General features: G+C 37.4%; 1 protein-coding gene across 1 annotated transcript in view; it reads right to left on the reverse strand.

Moving 5' to 3' along the window:
* The window catches only part of cntnap2a (contactin associated protein 2a), a 322102-nt gene extending 304009 nt beyond the window's left edge, over positions 1–18093 (reverse strand). The window contains exon 1 of the mRNA XM_017428430.3: positions 17443–18093. Coding sequence (XP_017283919.1) covers positions 17443–17545 — 103 coding nt within the window. The 5' untranslated portion in view covers positions 17546–18093. The remainder of the gene's footprint in view (positions 1–17442) is intronic.
* Between the last annotated feature and the right edge of the window lie 250 nt (positions 18094–18343).

Consider the following 18343-nt stretch of genomic DNA (forward strand, 5'->3'; position numbering starts at 1 on the left):
CAGATATAGGTAATGACAATGACGCAATGAAAATCTCATACCAGAAACTGAATTGCTTTCAACATTGTGACAGGTGAATATTATGGCACACTGACTGTGATCAAGTTAGAAATGCACTGACATTTAATATTAGAGAGAGTTCAAGCAGGACAAAGAGGGAGTGCAGATGAAAAGAGGTGGTGAAAAGTGCAAAATAAGAGGTGAGAAATATGGGGTTACATGGGATAATATTAAAATAACATAAAATAACATAAATAACATCATACCTCACTAATAAAAGGTATTTAATACTACTGCCACGTATTTGTTTTTGCTTTTTTCACAATTTACTCTCTGGACTTGATTTCACATTGTGTTTTATTTCTATCTGTTTTAAAATGATCAGAGGCTGGTGGAGTAGTCTGTTCTAGTCTTCGGCGAAAGAGTTTCAGAATCACTGCGGTAAACGATCGCTGATCAGACACTCATGTTATCCTTTTTCCGAACTGTCGGCTGCTGCTTTTCTGCTCGTATGTGCCATTTTCATGGATCAATATTTACAATTAAATAAAACCTTGTTCACAGCTCTCAGAGGAGAGAGGAGAAAGTGGTCTGAATATCCGGCCCCTGACAAAACATAATTTTTGCCTCATCAGCACTAAGTTCTCGGGAGAAGAATATTACCCAAAGTGCAGACTTCCTTTGCTGCTTCTAATGACTACTAGGCTCCCAAGGATGCATTTTACTGAAAGTTTTATTTTGTTTTCATACAACAAAATTTAAAGGAAACCCTTCAATTATGATACTGTAGAGATGTTTGGATTTTAGTGAATTTATTTGACAGCCCATTCTTTCAGAGTTGCGAAAAGAGGCACTCTTGTTAAGCAGTCCACCTACAACATTCCAGATGGTAGTCACTCAAACGCTTTGAACAAATAAAATGTGTTTGTGTGTCTGTGCTGTTTTGTTCCTGACCAATGTTGCCTTGGGGTAGATTGCTCTGTAGTACATTTCATTACAGCTCTGTGATAACAAAATAATAATGGAGAAATGCTGAGGTAGCAAATGTAACAGCTATATATTTGATTGATGATAACAAAAACCACTAAAGCACTCCTTGAAGGAATGCATATCACCCACCATGTTTCTTGCCAGACAAAGAGTTTTAGTTCAATAACTGCAAAACTGATGAAGTTGAAGCCAGTTTAATGTTTCCGATAGTCAGTTGGCTGTAGCAGTAATCTTGAATTAAGTTGACTTATATAGTTAATGAGTTGTAGATATCACTAAATTAATAATTTCTGGGAGTTTTATTGATACTTGTCTAGTGGATCATAACATAACAGGCAGACACACTAATGCACATCCATGTGCTGTTTAATGTGTTCATGTAAAAAATCTTAATTTACAATCAATGGGTTGTTTATTACATTTAAAGTTACAACACAAAAATATAAATATTGTTGTTTAACATCTTAATAATTAGAACTGTTAAAGTAGATTAGTGAGCGTTGCTATTTAAGTGGCAGTTGGCACAACATGGAATCCCTGTGCAATTTTCTAAAGCCGGCCATAGCTCAGTTGTCATCTTTCAATCAAAAAAGAAATCCTGTGGTTTTATACTCAGTCCCTTAAAGTACCCTCGGTAAGACTGCTTATCTGTGACTAAAGATAAAAAAAAAGAGAAAAAAAAAAACATGAACTCCGTTTCTCTTTGTAAAACCTTGATCAGGTGAAAGCTTTCAAATACTGTAAGGGGTTGATAACTTTGAAGCAGACTGCTTATTTATCCTGTGCTGTCAAACTGCTTTTTTTTATTAGTACTTTCCCTTTACTTTGTCTCTGAGAACCTTACAGATTTTACAAATTTCTAGGTCTGGATCTTTTTACTCAGCAGGAACTTCCATTCTGAATACAAGCAGTGCAGCCATGTCTGTCATTTCAGAGATATCTTTATTTAACTTCTTTTAAGCCGACCCTTAGTTCTAACCCAGTCTTTTAAATGATATGATTTATGCACATGAAATGTTTTGATTAAAGTTAGAAAAATTGGGACTCTGAACTTCACATGCATAAACATCCCCAGATTCTCAACACGAAGTGTGCACTGTTCTCTATATGCAGGGGCAAAAACACATCCACACACAGCCGATCAGGAGGATTTCACAGGATCACACATTACCAGTCTTTGAAGTGTGTGAGTTGCTAATGGTTCTGGATCTCATTCAGGGAGGGAGGGCCCGTGTTCTGTCTGCCCATTAGGTAGCTGACTCAGTCTGCTGACTAAACACAGCACTAGTATTGCCCTTGTTCTCTTTTCCTTGCACTCATTCCATTGTTTTTAACAATGAAAGTATTGGACAAATAACTTAGACCAATGCAACACCCTTGATTTTTTTTTAAATTAAATTCAGACAGTAATGTTTTTGCCCGTGTCTGTTAACAAAACATCTCATGAACTACTGAACAAATTTTATTGAAACTTCCACAAAGTAATCATTGGATGTTCATCTACAACTGACTACCTTTTTGAGTGAGATGAATTCAAAATGACTTCCGCAGCCATCTGACCCATCTGGCAAATATGGCTGTAACTCAGTCAGTTTTATAGATTTTGAGCTAGAATTTGGTGTGGTAGTAGCTGAGATTGACTCACAAAACATACTCTGATTGGATTGTTTCACAATATTGCATGAATTGAACTTAACATTATTTGTAAGATTTGATAAAAACAGCATCAACTTCTTTTCTCAACATAAAAACTCTGGCCTAAGAGGTGGTGGGTGACATGCATTCATTCAAGTAGTGCTAGGCTTTTCATTTAAAGTGCTGGACTAAAAGCAACCAAATGACCAGCACATCTTGTTGCACAGATTACACAAACTTCATTCAGCCAAAGAATAAGACCCCAAGCTGAGCTTTAAGGGCAGCCCTCTGCCCTGCATGCCTCAAAGAATACTAAAGCACATTTCCCTCTCCTCTGCTCTCACTGGAAATCAATACAGTAGCACACTTGTCTCCCTCCTGAATAAAGAGCAACAAGACTGCCACTGCACAGAGCATGCATGTTTTTATCGGTCTTTAAATGTGTATGAGTGCGCTTTCTCCTGACAAAATCAAAGTGAAGATGAAGCACTACATATATGTACATGCAAATGTACATATACAGACTCCTCATAAATATCCAAAAGCAACATAACCAAATATAAACATCACTCAAACCTTCTGAAATGTATGAACAGGGTGCTGGACAAATGGATAAATCTATAAATCAAATTTGGTGTTTCCTGTCTGCTCGTTTGCTTTTTAAATGTTTTTAAGTGGGGTTTTTTTGTGTCATTTACTAAGTCATCATCTCTGCTCATTACAATCACAGATTTAAGAGCTAAAACTGATCTGTGATCTGTCATGCCCATCATTATTTTATCTCTGTATCACCAGCAGAGATACCAGAAACCAGGACGACCATTTATTAAGCAACAATGTCAAGACAAAATCGCAAACATGTCCATTTGGAAAACTAATTGAGAAAACACTTTTTTTCATTTCTGATAGTAGACATTTATTAACCACTGTTTCATGAGGGAATTACTGAAGTTCCAAATTAATCAACTGAGCTGCTGAAAGACTGACCTGACTGGATTAACTGCTCACGTCCTCAATATTATCTATGTGGCGTGTTAGCTTCTCTAAATTAAACTCTGTGTTAATAAACTCTCACAGCAGATATTAATAAGAAACTTAACCTCTTTCTCCAAAGGTCAGGAATAAAAGAAATAATTCCTTAAGAGCAGATCAACAAAGTGGTTTCAGACAACTAAAGATATTCCAATACAGTCCAGTTCTACAGACACAAATAAAGAATTTGGTACCCTTCCACAATATTCAAAAACACAGTTGATGTGACTGACCAAAAAGCTCCAGTTTTATCTGATCTGTCTCTGAAACTTGTCCAAGAAACTTTGGGACTTGTCAACATTCAAACTGGCAAATTTCTGTCTTTTTATTCTTTTTCTGCCAATAGTGCAGCCCTCCTGGGTCTTTTTCCATGGAACCCATTATGATTCAGAATGTGACAGATGACGTGATCAGAAATTGATAAACCTTGATCTTGGAGGTCAGCTTGAATGGTTTTGGATGTTTTCCTTGGCTCTTTTTCTATTATCCACACTATCTGACAACATGGGACTGCATTTCCTCCTGCGCCCATGTTTTAGGAGGTTGGCTAATTTTCCCATTATGTCCCATTGTGTTTATGCGTTTTTATATTATTGGCAGCTGTGGTCACAGGAACACAAAGCTGCTTGGAGATGCCTTTGCCTTTAACATGGGTGTCTGTAATCTTCTTTCAGAGGTCCTCAGACAGCTCTCACCTTTGCTTTCTCTGCTCCATGTTCAGTGTGATGAACTTAATGATACTAAACTAGTCAGTTGCTGTTTGTTCCCTTTAAATAGGCTGAATGGTTGGGGAAACGCTTGAACGCATCTGATACTAATTAAGGTCAAACACTTAGTTTGAAACATGACTATAATGTCTTTCTTGTTATCTTTACTGTTTTTTGCTTCTCATGTTCTGGATATTTCAGAACTCTTTGTGCCTGTTTTTGTTTTTCTTTCTTTCTTTTTTCTTTCTTTCTTTTTTTTAACACTTTGATTACATAAGTTTTGATAATGGTAGACAGGCAATGAAACACACCATTTGTTACTTGTTCCATGTAAGCAAATAACCACAAAAAAAAAAAAAAAAAAAAGTCAGCCGAAGTGGTTCAGGCGTCTGATTAAAATGCCACCCGGTTGCCTCCCTTTGGAGGTTTTTTGCCCTACTGAGAGGAGACCTTGAGGCAGACCTCTCTGGAGGTATTATAAATTCTTTCTGGCCTGGGGACCTCTAAGGATCTCCCAGGAGGAGTTGAAGTGAGTTGTCTCAGTTTCCCTTTTGGATCTCCTACCTCCACAACCTTCTAAGAAGATATAAAAGAATACATAAACGTCCAATCAATTTTGCCCTTTTTAGTAAATTGCCTGTAGTTTCTCAAAAAAATAAAATAAAATAAAGCTTGGATTGCTTGTTTTAGACAGAAAAAAAAGTGATTTAAACATGATTTAGTTACTGATGTGATTTTTAAAAAAAAATACAATAAAATTGTAAGTTTCTAAGACAGAATTTGAGGCAAACCTGATTTGCATTGTTTTAATTTATTTTTGTTCATCTTCTATGGAAAAATTGGATTGAAATTTGCACCTTTGCATTCATGATCACTTTTGACAATAACTGTGAGCAAATCATTTGTAACACAATCACCAGAGTAACGTTTGCAAAAGTTGTATTGTAGTGTTCACGCTGGCTTGGTTTGCTAACTTAAACAGCTGCATGCTGTGTTTATAAAAGAGGAGACAGAAAATAAGTGAAAAGAAACAAAACACTGAAAATAAAGAAAGACGTGAGTTAGACAAGCACATTAGCAAAGACAGATGAGGTACAAAGGAGATAAAATAAAACAAAGGAAACAATCTAGGAGACAGGAGGTTAAAGGAAGGTATAAAAGGGAGGCAGTGACCCCAGTCAGACTAATCTCAGCTCAGAGTGGAACAGCACCTTGAACCAAAGGTAATGGACCACACTCACATATAGCCTCAACTCTCTCTTTACTCCACCACGAGCACACCCAAACCTATCTTTTAAATCACACATAAATCCACAAAACACTCAAACACACTGCCTGTGTGAAAAGAAGATTTATACTCTGGCACAAATAAAGCACATTGTCAGTTAAAGTGTCTTGCTTTCACAAAGATCAATATATGATGTTTGTTACATGTTCTGCCGAGCAAACTGTTGGGACTGGAATAAAATATTCAGTGATTTTAATAGTTATCACCTGTCATTGAAAGGGGAAGGCAATAATGTTTCTGCCCGTGTCTGTGTGTGTGTCTGTATTGCATTAACTCAGAAAGATTTTAATGAAACTCTCAGAAATTAATTTTTGGATGCACATCTATAACTGATTAACCATTGGAGTTGATCCAAATCAAGATGGCTGCCACAGCTAGGCACAAAAAAATTACTATACTATGTCAATTTTGAAGTTATTGAGCTAAGGTTTGTGGTAGCACCCAAAAGTCATCCTCAACTTGTATTTCAAGTGTGAACTGATTGTGCAATCTCTGTTTTTAAACTTTTCTAATAACTACAGGAGTCACTTTTGTTTGTTTGTTTGTTTGTTCGTTAGCAAAATTCCTTCTAAACCACTAACCAAATTTTAATAGAACTCCCAGAAAGTGATGAATAGATGTACGACTACAACTGAATAACTTTTGCAGTTATCTCAATTTAAGATGACTGTGACATCTAATCAAACTAAACAAACACAAACAAATCTATCAAATTTGCAGAAATTGGGCTAAAACTTGATGTGGTAGTAGCTGAAAGTTATCATCAACCCATACTCTAATTACCACACATTGTACCACATCTGAAATCCCTCCATATTGTAAATGTCAGACTTCAGGTAACCTTAATGTTGCTAACCAAGCACTAAATAAACAACTTGTCAGACCCAGTTACTGATGTTTTGGACAAAGTACCCCATGACTAAAGATAAGTTCTTCTCCTTATCAGCAGGCACACCACTCTGATGCTGCTAGGTTTAGTATGAGGCAAGAAGCAGCACTCTTGAATTAACTGTTTGCACATGAATGATATTGTCCTTCAAGTTGTTTTTTGTTTTGTTTTTTTACCCAGGCAGTGTGAGAGAAAAGTAAGAAAGACTTAGTTTCTTTCTAACATCCTCCCTGACTGATCATTACATCTGCAAACCTTCTATAGATGGGAATCAGATGAGAACCACAACAAATTTATTGTTTCATTTATGAATGTGGTGCCTCTGCCATGCAGTCAAGCAGGTTGAATTTGCAGCCATCCCACAAGTGTTTGACAAATAAACACTGAATTCACGGTTTATTAAGAGCAAATACCAATTGCCACAAAAATGTGCTTATATTATCACCTGCAGTACAGACAATTAATCATTCACACTGTTCACAAACACTGTCACTACAGTAGATTGAAGCTGAAATACCCTCTCACACATTTCCTCTCCATTTTTTTTTTTTTTTTGCCTATTCCCCTCGTAGCCACAGGAGCCCATAGCTATGTTTTCCACCTGCCCCAGCTGGCTATATTCCCATCCTGTGTCTGAGCTTTTCCTCCGAGTCAAAAGAGAAAAAGGAGTGTTTCTTCAATGAAAGTAGCCCAAAGATTAATTCACTTAATCTAGGCCTGTAAATGGGGTATTCGAGCGGCTTAAAAAACAAATTGAATGCAAGGGCTGAAAGTAATAACAACATTTGTCTTAGCTGGAGCAGAATGCCCTTTTTCACAGTACTTTTCCACATGAACTGGTGGCCAGAAATCCAACATACGACAGAAGCAGACTCATGCATGGGCCAACAAACTCACTCTCTCACACACACTTTAGGAAACCATTCATGGGGTGTGTAAGGCATGGAATTAAGCACGTTTGCAACACAAGCAATGAGTTTACAGCTTGGACACATTATTGAGTTGATAACTTATTTTAGGAAGCTGGCCAAAATAAAATTAAAGAAATACTTCCTAAATTTAATAATGTGCAGAGTTTGAATAACACGTACGCTGCTTTCATTTAATAACAAAGTATTAATTTATGAAACTATTACGTAATAGTTGTTGATTTGGAACTACTTAAAGAGATCGATGTAAATTGTTACCTCCTTTTTTTTTGAGCCAGTGTATTTTTGTTAAAAGTCACATCAGCCTAACTATACATACTGTATCAAGTAAAAAAAACAACAAAAAAAACAGATGAGGATTGAAAAAATAACGTACAGAAATCAGATACTATCTACTGTTCAGATGAGCACCAGTTAGATGGCTGAACAGATGTCGTGCTGTGGATTTCTAAAGCGTAATCCCAGGATTCATTACCCATCAAGTACATGTTCATCAAAGGGTTAATGTTGCTGAATTTAGGTTAAACTAAATGAAGGCGATCACTTTTACTCTCAACTGACAATACACTCATAATTTACTATTCAAGAATAATTTTAATATTGAAACACCATGGCAAAACTCTTAATAACCCAGTGATGTCTGCTGATTATCTTTTCATCAGCAACAACAAATTAGGCAGAGTAATTAACTTAAAGCTTTATTAAATCACATGTCTGACTATGTAATGTACCATCACTAAATAATGCATGTGCGATTAATGTGTGGTTTACCATCTCAAGCTGTTGTGAAATTTAAAAAAATAAATAAAAAACAGGATTGCACATCTCAAACTGCCTTTAATGCCAGAGTTTTAAAACCAATTTAACTATATGTTGAGAAGGGACGTAGTTAAAGCTATTTTAGTCAAACAATGTTATGCATGTTCTCATGTGATATTATAAAATCTTACAAGATGTGATCAGAGGATGGTTGTGGACCACCCTCAGCTTCTACAACACCAAATTTGAGCTCAGTTTCTGTCAAACTGGTTGAGTCATCGCCATTTATGTGTTTACTAAGGTTGCTGAGCTGTGGCTGACATCTTGAATGAGATTGGCTCCAAAACACACATAGGAACATATCTGCCTCTTTTGAAATATACAAATCACACTGAGATTGTTAGCATCTGAATTAAAGAAAGGAGGAAAATGTTACCTTTGAATATAATTGAAATGCCACAATGACGCATTACTTTTTATCACTTGATTATCAGGTAGTCACCTGACAAGCATGTTTGTTATCACTTTCACAGTTCTCTTCTCCTGCCGTCTAAAACTAAATTAGCTTCAGGGTCAAAATAAAAATGAGCAGAATTATGATTTCCTAATGGTGTGAGTTAATTATCAGCATAACCTTGTATTTGAAGCAAACATAAATCAACAACCCAAAAGGTCTTCAAATGAATGTAATCAGCTAGTAATAAGCACTCAGCACTTTTACCAACATTTCTGTTGTCAGTCAGCTGATTCTGCAGTGGGACTGGCTGTTGGTAAGCACACACTGACTCACAACTGTGCTGCTCTGTATGAATTACCACTACAGGAGTAGCAGTGGTCTAATGAAGACATCTTCATGCATTGATGCTGACAACCACCATGTGAAAAGAGCTCATGACTACCTGAGATCTGGGTTCAGAGGTGCATCAACTTTGACACCTCTTTCTGCTTCTGTATTCTACAAGCAGGACAGCAATGTGGAACAAAGGTGCATCACTCTGGATGCTGTTCACTTTCTGGGCAATGTGTTGAGTTAGGTTCAGTTAGAGTGCAATGCTTTTAATTTCCCAGGATAGTTAAATTCAGTCGCTAGGATTAGTCAAAGCCAGTTTTATTATTTACTAAAATCTTTTTCAACATTGCAATAAAATCAAAAAGGAAAAAAATCCAGAGGGTGATAAAGTTTTTTTTTCTCTCCTGGCTTTATATAAACACGATGCAACAACGTTAAAATCTAAGAATTAATTTTGACTTAGAGCCAGTTAGATCAATGCCAAATCAAATGTTGATTCAGTAAAACTAGTTATGGGATAGTCTCTAAAGAAGAGATGTTTAAGGTTATTTTGGAATAGTGCTTCATTTATGAGCTATAACATTTACAGTAATTCGTAATGAGGCTGGAGAGTTATTATGTGTGAAACCTTTCTTTTAAGTCACTAGATGCAGTCAAAAAATGTCAAAACTACAGGTCTTGCAGCTTGAGAGTAAAGCTAGTATCTCACTTGGCTGGGACTGCTGGCAACTAACAACTCAAAGTTGACTCAATATGGCATGAAAATGTGCAAATTTTCAGATGAAGTCTCACTGAATTTTGAGTATTTGCAACCAAGCAACTAGTGACCCAGGCATGTTTTGCACAGCCAATTTTTTTATTTTATTTTATTGATAGGTTTTAGCATCTATTTTCCATATAATGTTTTTTAATTGTCTGTATATCAGTGATCTAAAAGATTAAGTACAAAAAGATACATAAAAAAGCATTCATGAAGGTTGTATCATCACCGAGGCTCATAAAACATAAGTAAAAAGCAAGTTTCAGAACAAGGTTTGGGACTTTTTTCTGTCAAATATCGCAGCTGGGCTTTGATAAAACCACAGATTATATTAATATTAACATAACATTGAATGACAACTTGTCAGATAAAATCCTTGCTGTTTTGGTCATATTTACTTAAAGTGTCTAATTTCATCCTTTTCACAGTTCTCCTGTCTTCTTTCTAACCAGTTCACTCCTGAACTCTGAGACTCTTGTCCAATGAGGTGGACAGATCCTGATGCGTTTTAATGAACACATTCCACTGTAACTTTCTGGTCATTGCATGAATCTCAGGCCAGATATTTTCAACAAGCTGGGCAGGTTTGTGATTTTCTTTGTGAGCTTGAGTACGGCAGAGCAAAAGAGAAAACAAGGAAAGCCAGTGTGTGTGAACTGTGTGATTTGTGCCTCTGTGTGTGTGGGAGTTTAGTGTTTCATTACTGACATTGTTAAGGGAATTTTGCTGTATGACTTGTCAGTGTGCATTTGCATCAATGTGGCCCTGCTCCCATGGTGAAACACTGATAGGCCCTGCAGCAGAATTCTCTTCCAAGAAAGAGTTTTCACTTCTTCAAGGAAAATGACTAAGTACACAACTGAAATGAACTATTTCCATATATTTCAATACTACCTGTTTCCTGTCATTATATTGTATCATATTTATGACAAATTTTCAAAAAGCCTTTATTCAGGCTCACGACTAAGTCAACTACAAAGGTTTTACTTTCAGTTCTTTTTAAAAAAATCTGATTTGAATTTTGAAAGATTTAAACATCTTTTTAAATGAAAGAAAAATGGAGTTATTGCTGTTATGCAACATTTCATAAAATGTTGCAAAATGCCATGCTCAGAGTTTGCGTTGTCAAAGAGTCTGCTACTACCACATCAAATTTTAGTTCACGATCGTAAATTTGGCTGAGTTCTAGTCATTTTTGGGTTCTTTAAGGTCAGATGTTTGTGTCAAACTTCTTGTATTGAGTTGACTCAAAAAAGTTAATTATTTGTGGATGTGTGTGTGTGAAGGTGTGTCTCTGTGTGTAATTAAACCAATATGTGTTGTTGACTATTTGCCTTCATTGAAGATAATGCTCTGATCTAGTAATCAGAGGATTATTTAACCAAACATTCTGTTGCCCTGGTTCATTTGCTATAAATACTTTCTAAAGTTTATTCATGCATAAAAAAGATTTGTGAGTGGAAGATGGCATCAGAACTGAGGTTCTGTGTCAAAGGTCAGATTGTTTCTATAAACAAAGACGAGCTCGTTTACTGAAAAGTCTTGCTGAGACTTAATCTTTCAAAAGAGGACAGATTACAGCGCTCCAAAATGCCAAACAGAAACTCCATCAGCTGGATCTAAAACACAACTGGGCAGACCAAAAAGCACCGTTCCATCAGCAGATCAATACATCAAGCTTTTATCACTGAGATCAAGATGCAAGCAGACAGAGAATTTACTAAAATAAAAATAAGACTCCTTAAAAGTGTTGTCAGAAGACGACTGTCTAGTACAGGTCCCAGGAGATGAGAGGCATCTCTGAAACATTTCTCAGCAGGGAAACAAGGACATGTGCTTGGGGAGGGCGAAACATGCCAGCGTTTCACAATGAGTGATGGAAAAATAAATTTAATACACTGTTGAAGCAAAGTTTATAAATCCAGGCAATGGCAGGAGGATGTAGTAATTACAAGGACAAAGGGAAGACAGAATGATATCACAAGGAATGACACCCACAGTCAAATAATGATGAAAATATACCAGACTGCTTGTGTTTTCCCACTGTGGAGTTGAACACCTGCACTGAAATGATTCAGAAAATGACCAAGAAGAGTTTTCTATTCTCTGCAGTGCATCTTTGTGAACAAACACTGCTGTGCCGAGTATCAAGAACTTTCCACCACAACCACCTGAAACGAAGCCCATTAAATATTTATAGTAGTTATGCTGACATGTAGTTTTGTTTATTTATGTCATATTTGTCAGTACAATGTCATTTTTGAATCAAACTCATTTTAAAATAGCGTGTTCAGTTAAATTAAGAGGGTCTGAAGTATTAGAGGGGTAAATACTGATAAGTTGATGACAGACTATTGTATGGCTGTGTTTATTTCGCAGCAATCCATGTCAACTGAAAAACTAAAATGTACCGAGTTTCTGCTCTGAAGGTTTGCATGAGTGTGCACAAGCAGATGAATCACATTATACCCATGGAAAACAGCGAGTTGGGGCTTTTTTTTAATATCATGCATATTTGTAATCAGGGGTGGAGAGAGTCAGGGACACACTGTGAGACCAGAGACTGAGCAGAAGAAAATTGATGAATAGAAAAGACAAGGAAGGATAAAAATGATCAGGGCCATTTGATAAAAACCATGAGGAGAACTGGGTAAGGAGCGGCGGAATTAGAAAAACATGGGGGCACAAAACAGGCAGGGGGTCAGATGTGGTAAAAAAGGGAAGAGAATGATGACAAAAACACTGAGGACTCTGCAAACTGAAAGGGTTATAGGTGGAGAAGAAGATGAATCATTGCAGTAGTTAAGGTTGAAGCAGTTAGCAAAAAAGCAGGAGAGTACAAGTCCTTTTTAAGGAAAAAAGACAAATAAATGCAGCAATAAAAAGTCTAATAAAAAGACTGATGTAAAGACTTCCCCTACTGAGAATGGAAGAAGTGCAAAAAGGGGAAAAGATATTTAAAAAGCAGGAAGAATATATTTAAATAAAGGGTGAGGAAAATATGGCAGCGCAATTAACAACTAGACCTTTCTCTCTCTCTCTCTCTCTCTCTCTCACACACACACACACACACACCAAACATAGCAACACACCAAGTGCCAAGTCGGGAGCCAGCCACTCTAATCTGAGCCAACCCAGTTTGCTTCCTCCTGCCTTGATCCTATCATTATCACTCCATAATGAGAGACATGTCACGAGACAAGGCGCAGGACTAGTAACAGGTTTACCTGAGTGTTAATATGTTGGACTTTACAAAATTACTAATTCAATTTGCATCTTTTTAAGTGACAATTGATCAACGATCATGCAGAAAGAGGATCCCTTGACTTGTGGTCCTTGAGGTGAAACCAGACTGATGTTTATGTCAAATGGTCTGGCAAGCTTAATGAGATGAGGACAAGCTAATCTCATTTTAAATTAGACAAACTCTAGGGGCCCATTTGGTCATCCACTGACACAGTGACTTTTCACTCACCGAAGCTGGGACAGCTCAAATTTGTAAACTCTATCTTTTATGTATCTTGTCATAAATACCACTGATGCAAATCAAAGCAAGAAAGTTAAAAGTATTCATCTCTAAAACTGCAGTTTCAGGAAATTATGTTATTCTCAATTTTTTAAAAATTTATGACTAAATTTGTAGCATTTCCTGAAGGAATACATATTGCCAGCCACCTTTCATGCCAAAGTTTTAAACTAAGCTCACCTTATGTTGAGAAATGACAAAGTTGAAGCCACTTTGGTCAAACATTATGAGCAATTTCCTGTGATATCTCACACGATCTGCTGCATGTGTTGTGAATGACTGTCAGCTATTAGCAGACTAAATTTTAGCTCAGTATCTGTCAAACTGACTGAGTTACAGCTACTTTTGTGTTAGCTAAAATTGCTTTTCCATGGTGGCCATTTTCAATTGAACTGACCCAAGGATCAATTTTTACAAGCTTCAATAAAATTCATTTAGTGATTCATGAGTTACTCTGTCTGCTTTTTCCTTAGGTTCAGGTGTTTTTATGAAATTAAACATTTTCTAAACCAACAAGATGTTGCACTAAAATCTGCTGTGTTTTATGAAATGATGCAGACTGTTGGTCTTCTATAAATGGCTGTGGGTGAATGTGCTGTGAATGTTGTCTGGATAAATATTAGTGAATCTGGATGTTTCAAGCATACAGCAGAAATCTCCTTACATCTCGGGTTGTTTAATTCTCAAGCCAGATGTTTTGGTTCTGCATATCTCTTCTCCAGACAACAAAGCTTCCCTCTCTGCCAAATCTATAAATCCATGTATCTCAATAAATGCATGGCAGTATAAATGAAACTGACCTGGCTGGACTCGAATTAACATAAAGCTGACTAATGCTCCAGCCTAAGCTTTCGCAGGGAGACAAAAATCCTGAATTACTACAAATATGAACATATAAATTGAATGTGCAAACACATGTATAAAAAAAGAAAGAAAAGCACATACCATTTTTTTCTTTTTAATTACTATTCTTTTTCTTTACTACATGACCTTTTCAGTGTACACTTAAGGACTCCACACAGTCAGTGGGCCAACCAGGCCCTTGACTTCCTCTGTGTGAACATGTCTGCCACAGCAAGATTGGAAATGTTTTATTTTTTTCTTCTTCTTATAAATCTATGCCCTAGACCACTGGCCAAAATGTCACTGTCTCTTCCACCATTACCTCACTTGCAGTCACTGAGGCAGGCTGAGTGAGATTCAACGTCTGGTTCAGACAGCTTTATCTCTCCTGTGTGCACAGCTGTGCACAAAAATCCTTTCACATCCGACTTTAGACTTTAAAATTAAAATTGGGCTGTCTTTTACTGTATTTTACCTCCATATGTGCACAGTTTTTTTATTATTTTTTTATGTTTTCATAAAAATTGTCTTGCTTTTTATAAAAATAAGATACAGATGCAGATTAATGTTTTAGTATCCTTCCACAATAATCAAAAACACAACTAATGTGACTGATCAAAATGCTTTTGCTTTGTCTTATTGGTTCCAAAGATTTCCCCCGAAATGTTAAGGCTTGTCAACAGTTTGACAAGCCTGCAGTTTTGTGAATTACAGTCTGGCTTTTTGTAGTTTTTTTCCAATAATCGTAGAGCCTCCTGGGTCTTCTTCAATGGAGCCCATTAGGATTCAAAATGTGACAAATGGTGAGATCAGAAAGTGACAAACCTTGACCTTGCAGTTCAGGGTGAATTGTCAGTCCACACTATCCGACTGATCAGCCTGGGGTCACATTTCCTCTTGTGTCCATGTCCTGGGATGTTGGCTACAGTCCCATAAACCTTATACTTTTTACAGTATTGGCAGCTGTGGTCAGACGAACATGACACTGCTTAGAGATACACTTGTAGCCTTTACCTTTAAGACATATATCTATAATCTTGTTTTTGAGCTCCTCACTGCTCTCATCTTTAGTTTCTCTGATCTATGTTCAGTGGTGAACACAACCTTATACCACCCAGGGGCTGTTTGTTCCATTTAAATGGGCTGATGAAAACATTGAAGACACCTGTGGTACTAATTAAAGTCAAACACTTAGTTTGAAACATCGCTATTATGCATGGATTATTTATCTCTTTAAATCTGTACATACTATTATGGCATATCTTTAATAAATAAAAAAGATAAATGAATAAATAAACCAATCATTTATTTTCACAACTGTTATGTTTACCTCATTACATACTGAAGGTATGCAGATATACATCATATAATTGTGTTGGTCAAATATTGGAAGTAACATGTATTGTTTTATTTGTGAATGACATGTCTCTCTTGCAAATGAGAAGGTTGTGCCTCAACAAGACTAACCTGTGTAAATAAAGGAAATTAAATTAACAGAATTACTTTTCAGGAGAACTTAAAAATTGTTTCAATAAACTGTAAGGGTATCAACAAATTTATTGTTGTCCTAATTAAATAGGAGGTAAAGCCCTGTATAGAATATATCCTAAGATTCCATATTTTCTAATTTTGCTATTGTGTTAGTTGTTTTTTTTTCCAACAGAGGTTGAAGTGTTACAAAAACATCAACATGTCTTTAACACGCTTGAGTTTTCCACTTCTAATCAAAAAAGAAAGAAAGACAAGAAAAATATGCTGCGATAAAAACAGCATAAGTTCTAATAAACTTTGTCTCCGTGTTTTTGTCTTCCTTTAAACTGAATTATCCGCGCGCACACACAAGCGCCTCTGCACGTGAACGCACCAGCAGCACAAATCGCTCGCGGTAGCGTCTCTCCCTGTTGTCTCCTGTCAGACGGGATGATTAATGATGTGCGACCCCGGACACATCCATCCAGGACCGGGGAAGCTCCGGCGATCACCGGGGGAATCGGTCTCTCTGAAGCCCCGGAGGATCGGCTGGGACTCCGTCAGCAACTTACACAGAAATACCACCGAACCGAGCCCGGGAAAACAGAACCAAAGATCCCCCACTGTTACAATAAGGGCATGATCTATAATTGCACTGGTAAACTAAAATATCCAGGCAGACAGTCACTCAGGTAAATTAAGGAGAAATGACTAAATGACATAAAATAGATTAAAATAAAAAAACAACAACAACATACGAGCACTGAGCATATGTGATGAAGCCGTATGTGATCATGACAACAAAAATAAGACACGTTTTTGTGTAATTGTTGATATTTCGACAATCACGTGACTTTTTAAAACACTTATTAAAAAATACCAGTTAGAGTTGCCTGTACCTGCACTAACAGAGTTGAGTTTAACCAAACTAAAATGTACTGACTGAACAAAAACAATAAATAAATCTTTAACATCTAAAATGTTCTATTTGAAAAAGTCTATATATAAAGTTAGCTCAGAGTAAAGGAAATTGTTATCGTTGATGGAAGTTTTTAACTGTTTTTTGTCCTTCTTGTCTCTTGGTATGCAACTTTTATCAGACTGCATGCTTGTGAACTCTTGTGACATTTTTATTTCTAAATTGTCACTGATTTGATCAAATGTTTGATCCAGTATCATGAGTTGTTTTTAATGTTTAGATTACTTGTGTAATATTTAATTTATTTTGTTTGAAGCCCCTTGATACAGGTAGGGGACTATAGTTGATTGATTAATTGATTGGTTAATGTGCCCTTTGTCAACAATTAGGGTTCAGCTTCAGTGAATTGCCTGAAACAAGCAAACCAAGAAACTTGCCCTAACAGAAACCTTTTTTATCTGGAATTTATTAGGGACAACCCCAATGTTCTATCTCACAAACCTGTGAATTAATAACTCCAAATCTATAAGTGATTCCAAAGTTAAACTGTTTCTGAAACACATTTAATGCAAACACAGAAGTCGCGAAAAAAGCAAAACAAAAGCAGCAAAAGCACAACATGTGTGAAAGTAAGCCAGCCCTTTCTGGACACCAGTGTTCAAAACTCCACTGTCCACAAATTCTCTGCGCTAAACCGAAGGGATAAGACATCCCGGAGAGTACACACGTGTATATTTGAACTCAAAGCCTGTTTTCCCAGCACCTCTCCTCGGTGCAGCCTGGCGCCACCATTCCGCTGCTGATAACCAGACTGGACAGATCTGCCCCAGAGGTAGACAGCTTTTCAATAATATATCCATCCAGCAACCAAAAACACGCCAAAACCAGCAAAAAGAACAACTTACGGTTTGTTGACAAAGCTCCGTGCACCTTGGTGACGTGGCAGAAAATCCAAAAAGCGATGGAGAGCAGCAGCGGCAGCTGCAGTCTCCGCGCAGGACGGCGCATGTTGGCGGCGGCTGCGGACGCAGGAGGAACCGGGAGGCGGAAAGAGATCCGTCAGCCTCGCTTTGCAGTTGAGGACTGACAGAGAGGAGTCTGGTGCAAGTACTCTCACTCTCCCGCTCTTCCTCTCTCTCTTTCTCTCCCTCTCTCTCTCTGCCTCTCGATGATGTAAGGATCACGCCGTCAAACAGGCTGGCCAGAGCTTGAAAGCAAATTATCCCTGCTGCTTTCCACCCCTCTTCTCCCTCTTTATCTGGTGACTCCCGTTCAAAAAAAAAGAAAAAAAGAGAGAAAAGAAAACAACCGAGTTTCCACTTGCAAACGCCGCGGACGTGCAGTATTATCACTTCAAGGAGGCATGACGGTGCGCTTCTTCGAGCCGCCGAACTGATCTCACTTTGTCCTGCGCTCCGATGAGCTGTCCGTGGTGCTTAACTTATCCGGCTCTCTCTACGCGCCTTCCAGTCTCCTACAGCCAGACACTGCCCCCTCCTCTTCCGCGCGGAGGTGGCGTTAGCCTCTGCGCTTGTCTTCTCCCCATCACTCCCAAATCCTCCAGACAAAGTACACAGAAACCTGCAGACACCATGTTTCATCGATCCTTTTCTACTTTTCTGCTCCCATCGCACTGCACATTTACTGTGGTGGTAATGGCAAATACATATCAAAAGTTGTAAGGGTTTCCTGTGCTCAGCAAGTACCATTCCAAATTTTAGCGTCACATCTGTAAAACGTAGAGCCATTTTTTTGGGTTGGGTAAAGTTTCTTAGCTGTGGCGGCCATCTTGAACTGGCTTGACTT

Source organism: Kryptolebias marmoratus, linkage group LG21, assembly GCF_001649575.2.
Source record: "Kryptolebias marmoratus isolate JLee-2015 linkage group LG21, ASM164957v2, whole genome shotgun sequence".
Lineage (NCBI taxonomy): Eukaryota > Metazoa > Chordata > Actinopteri > Cyprinodontiformes > Rivulidae > Kryptolebias > Kryptolebias marmoratus.